The 5,943-nt window shown below is 37.3% G+C and overlaps 1 protein-coding gene across 1 annotated transcript; it reads left to right on the top strand.

Moving 5' to 3' along the window:
- The first annotated feature begins 3,525 nt into the window (after positions 1 to 3,525).
- Positions 3,526 to 4,470, top strand: LOC143643542 (olfactory receptor 52M1-like). The gene has a single exon (XM_077112159.1). It carries the CDS (start codon positions 3,526 to 3,528, stop codon positions 4,468 to 4,470), a length of 945 nt encoding a protein of 314 aa, XP_076968274.1.
- The last annotated feature ends 1,473 nt before the right edge of the window (positions 4,471 to 5,943 follow it).

The following is a 5,943-nucleotide window of genomic DNA, read 5'->3' as shown; positions in this document are numbered from 1 at the left end:
GTGCAGTTTCTAAAAAAGAGTGTATGTATCTACCTGTCTACCGCTTCAACACTTTGATTTCTGAGATCTGGAGTAACTGATGATTTGGAAGGAAATTTCAGGGTGTGTTTTAATAGGTTTGACTGAGTGTTTTTTCCCATCCATTCAAGTAAAATCTTATTTAAATCTATTTATTTGTGTATATTTGAATATCGATGTGGTATGCTTCAAGAAGCCTTAGCATAGTAGCAAAAACTTAGAATCATGTATGCTATAATCTACATACATATTTAAGAATTTATAAGAACAAAGTTCACTTGTATAAAAATCTGTTTGCTTTTTTCTGAAGGCATGCATGCATACAGATATCTAGCTGTTTTGTGGATATGTTCATTTAAAAAGTTCTAGATGCCAGCAGAACAAATGCAATAGTTTCATGTTTCTTTGGAAATGAGGCTCTGAATAATTGAGATCATCAAGCACTCAGATAAAGCAGTCTTTGACTTGGGATCTACCATCAGTAAGCTTCCATGCCTCACTCACTGCACATGGAGTCCTATCTTAAAAACATGTTTGAGCAACACAGTGATAAAGAGCTTTCAAAGAGCAGGCACCCTTTAATTTCACTATGGACAGAGCTGGCAATGCACTTCCCTATCCTTAACTCTGACATATAGACACCTTGACTAAATCTATATACAGATTAGAAATTACAATGCATTTAGGTAATTTTTTAGAAGTGGCATAGAGCAGTGGTTAAGGTATGGCTTTGAAGTCAGAGAGACTGATCAACTACATTTATTATCTTGCTTAGAAGGATCATTTGATTTTAGGCTTTGAGCTAGCTATGCTGCAGCTTTTACACTGAGAAGAATGCAATTTTATGAGGAAGAAAGATGATCAAATAGAAATGATCGTGAAGATGATGAAAAACAATTTTATACTAATAAATCTAATATTCCACAATTTGAAAATGGCTACCAAAAGGAAATGTAAAAAGAAATAAGATGCAATGAGCACAGGACAGTGCGACAGTGGCTCAGTGGCAAAATTCTCACCTGATATGTCAGAGAACTGGGTTCGATTTCCAGTGCCTGGCCATGCAAAAAAATAAAAGAGGGAAGATGCAATGAGTACAGAAAATAATCTGTAGAACTCTGAGGAAATCTAGTTCTTATATTCATATAAGACGTGACTTTTGACCTAGATGCTAAAAGATGAGCAGTGGTTTTCAAAGGGGAATTTTAAAAAGGAAGGGAGGGGGCAAGTCAAGAAAGAAGCATATGTGAAAAAGGCACAGTTTTACAAAGAACCATTGTATATTTGAAAAAAGATTACAAGTTTGATGATAGCCGAAGGAGCATAGAAAAGACGTTGCCGGTGAATAGCAAGAAAGAATGGTTTTATCTATAGCACATATATAATTATACCCTGTTGCTTCTTACAAAGCTTATTACATACACATTACTTATGGATTAATGACCAAATTCCAGTGCTTAATACTTGAATTATTGATTTCTTTCTCTGTGTTGTATATTATTGTGAGTTGTTAATGTGTTAGTTTAATCCTCCCAACAATTTTTCTTAACCCCACTTTATACAAGAGAAACTGAGAGATACAGAAGTAACCAACACATATAAACCAAACCGTATTAGGGAGATAAAGGCACTTAAAACCAAGCCATAGTAAGAGGCCACGAAAGGCCTGAAAACAATCAGAAAAAATGAAAGCATAAGATCATTACTGGTGATAGTTGAGAAATATAAAGGTCTAATTTTTTTTAACTTTATTTCTTCTTAGACAACTGTCATGATACTTGAAATATTATGTAAATAAGCCTTTTATAAGGCATAAGTCAGCTGGGAAAATTTTGAAATAACACTGGGAGTATTTTAGTAAAAAGCCTAAATCTCTGCCATGTGTTTCACACTCCCCACAGAACACTGGATACCATGAATGATATTCCAATTAATGAGACACTAAGGAACAACATTTTACAAATTTCAATGTAGTACACAGGTTCATTATCTTATAATAAAATTTAACAAATCCATTACTGATTATTGGATAATGTGCAGTGTGTGCCGATTAAGGAAAAACACCATTTCCCAGATGATATAAAGAACGCTTCGATTGTTCTACTCTTTTTTCAGAATTATTTTTGATTGCATAGATGTGGCTGTAGAAAACATACTTGAAAAAAATAAGATGTTGCTGATTAAATTTGGGGTAATAAATTAGTAGTGATAAGTGCTTAATAATGATAATGAAAATAGAAACACGTGATAATGTTAAAGTACTATGTAAAATAATAAAACTTATTGAGTTTAGTGCAGAATCCTACTTTTAAAAAAAGATTTACTAACATCAGTCTTGAGAAATCTGACTTTATAAATTATACATAAGATTGACAGGTTATGGTTGATTATGAATTTAACAACTGTGACAGGACAGATTGTGTTTTGCATAATGGAAACAGCATGTGCTTTGCAGTCATGCAGGGTGGTGTTACAAATCTGGTCACTCTACCACCTTTTCTGTGATGCTGTTGCATGACCAATAACACTCTGGGTTTTTATTTCCTAATTACTAAGATGGCATTTAGCTTGTATTACTTCTCCAGCTACCGGTCAACATATAGAAAAATTGCAGGCAATGTCATCCGTATTAGGAGCACATAAAATATTATTCTCTTTCTTTACTTTCTATAGAAAATTATATGATCCAAGGCCATTACATTAATACTGTATAAATCAAAAGATGTAGCAACCACATAGATCCCTACAGTGATGAGTCTGTTCACATTACAGGTAATGAAAGTAAAGAAGAGGGAACGTCCTGCTGGGGAAGGAGGAATTTTGAAAACTTGACCTGTAATTAATGGGATGATTTCACCTGGAAATAGAGAACCTAGAGGAGGCATGATTACTCTCTTCATATTTTGTGAAGATCAGCAGACAGAGGATGTTAAAGTTTGTGGCACTCCAGGGGAGAGGCTTCATGACAGTATTAGGAATAACTATATTACAAGGGAATCAGAACGAACATGTAATGAAATGTCTAAGAAATGAGAAACCATACCTGAGAGTACTCGGACATCAGCCAGAAAATTATATTTGAGGATGACATTAAGATGAAAGGAGGGCTGGATGAATTCTCAGATCCCTTCCATTTATAAAATCCAGTATTTCTATGCATAGCTAACATGGTCTTATGATGTAAACAAATCATAAATTCAAAGTGGTATTGGATTTTATTATGAATAGGGTTAAAGTTTTTAATTTATTTTTTCATTTTAACAAATCTGTGAGATTTAGAACATGATTTACATTTAATACTTTGAGACTGGTGATATGTTTTTTGCCTAGTGTGACTATGTTTTTCACCCTAAATTACAGCTGTGAATGTTTTCTAACATGTGGTGTTTTGGGGTTTTCCAGATATGATTTTCATTTCTTATTAGATTTAGTTGTGATGATCTTGGCAAAGAAAATTGGCCCTCAACAGAAGGATTCTACCCATGAGAGAGAGAAGGCAGCTGCACAATGGGACTAGTCAATAAATCTCAAATCTTTTCAAATTCCTTTCAACTGATGGGCATCCCAGGTCTGGAGCACCTGCATGTCTGGATCGGGATTCCCTTCTGCTCCATGTACGTGGTGGCTGTGGTGGGGAACGTGACCATCCTGGCTGTGGTGAGGGCAGAGCGCAGCCTCCACGAGCCCATGTTCCTCTTTCTGTGCATGCTGTCAGTCACTGACCTGGTCCTCTCCACGTCTACACTGCCCCGCATGCTGTGTCTGTTCTGGCTTGGAGCCCACGACATTGCCTTTGATGCTTGTCTGGCCCAAATGTTCTTCATCCACAGCTTTACTGCTATGGAATCAGGTTTCTTCCTGGCCATGGCCATTGACCGCTATGTGGCCATCTGTGATCCTCTGCGCCATGCCACAATTCTCACCCACACTCGCATTGCCAACATGGGAGCTGCTGTGGTTCTCCGGGGTGTGGCCTTCTTTTCCCCACACCCTATCTTACTTAAGCAACTGCCTTACTGCAGAAGTCGAATCATTGCCCACACCTACTGTGAATTCATGGCTGTGGTGAAGCTTGCATGTGTGGACACAGGGGCCACCAAACGTTACAGCCTCAGTGTGGCCTCAGTCATTGGTTCCTGTGATGGCTTTTTCATCGCTGTCTCCTATGTCCTAATTCTTCGTGCAGTCTTTCATCTTCCATCACGAGAAGCCAGCCTCAAAGCCCTAGGCACATGTGGCTCCCATGTCTGTGTCATTCTCGTATTCTATTCCACAGCTGTCTTTACTTTCCTCACCCACCGCTTTGGCCACAATGTGGCTCCCCAAATTCATATCTTCATTGCCAATATGTACCTTCTGGTACCACCTTTTCTCAACCCCATCGTTTATGGGATTAGGACCAAGAAAATTCGAGACCATGTCCTTACTTCTCTGAGGGTAAAGTTTTCCTGATTTGGGGAAATCGTTCACAGAGATGATACCAGGCAAGGTTATGGTCTTGGAAGAAAATAGTGCAAATAAATTTTCCTTTTATCATAATCTACATGGAGATTATTCCCACTTAAATCAGATATTTTATCAGATTTTGGGGAGAAGTTGGGAAGAGTGGCTACATATAATAGAAGTTAACAAATTCTAATGGTACCATTAGGCATGAATATACTTTATGCCCGTAGGTTTGGGAAGTTTTGGTAGGACTTGTTGAATAAGAAAGGAATGCTCTTCTGCTTCTTGCTACTTCTGATTTTCCATGCTATAATTAGGGGTAATGGCATATTTTCAAATAGGGAATGATCCTTGTAGGAGCCAAGGGTTGCTAGAAAACCTGCGGAATTTACTGGGAGTGACTGGCTTCATAGTGGCCTTGGCAGTAAACTGTGGAAACTGTTATCTGCTTACTTGGAGGACAGTCTGAGAGGGATAGAATGTTTGTTTTTTCTTAAGCCCCAAGATCTTTTTAGCTATATCTTGTATGTAGGGAGTAATTTACTAAAAAGCAGGCTTGGTCAGCAAAAGAGCTGTGAGAAAGGATATAAAATAAAGCAGCTGAAGTTCTTCGGGGCTGCAGTCATCTTGTCTGTCTCGTGTGTCTGTGTGTTTCATTCCGCAGGGTTGCTGAAAGATTGCAACAATCCTACTTTTAAAATCTTCCTTACACAGAATAAAGTTATGAAGTATGTAACAACATGGATAGACCTTGAGGACATTATGCTGATTAGCCAGAAACAAAAGGACAAATATTATATGGTCTCACTGATAATGAGCTAACATTAGTGAATGAACTCGGAGAATTTCAGTTAAGGACAGAGGTCATCAGGAGATAGAAATAGGGTGGGTATTGGGTAATTGGAGCTGAAGAGATACAGATTGTACAAAAGGAACGATTATAAAAATTCAGAAATGAATAGCACAATACTACCTAACTGTAGTACAATAATGTTAGAACACTGAATGAAGCTGGTTGTGAGAATGATAGAGGGGAGAAGGCTGGGGGTACAAATGAAATCAGAAGGAAAGATAGACGATAAAGACTGAGATGGTAGGAATCTAGGAATGCCTAGAGTGTACAATGATAGTGATTAAGTGTACAAATTAAAAAAATGTTTTTGCATGAGGAAGAACAAAGGAATGCCACTGGGTGTAGAAAATAGAATGTAATCCATAATTTAAAACTTTAACTTATGTGTGAGACTAAAGCAAAAAATGTTTACTTGGTACAAAATTTATATTTTGACTAGTGCATTTCCTAATATAACTTATGTGGACAGCTTAATTGAACACCATAAGTACATGGAACCTTGAGTGGGGCATGAGATTTTGTAGGTTTGTTCAGAGTGATGACCTGATAACTCCCAGAGTGATTTAAACAGTGAATAAAAAAGTATTTACAAAGTCCCCTTGGGGGAATGGCAAGAAAGGGGGAAA

The sequence above is a fragment of the Tamandua tetradactyla genome, chromosome 8 (assembly GCF_023851605.1).
Source record: "Tamandua tetradactyla isolate mTamTet1 chromosome 8, mTamTet1.pri, whole genome shotgun sequence".
Lineage (NCBI taxonomy): Eukaryota > Metazoa > Chordata > Mammalia > Pilosa > Myrmecophagidae > Tamandua > Tamandua tetradactyla.
Note: the sequence above shows the minus strand (reverse complement) of the source record. Positions and strands in the feature narration are given on the sequence as shown.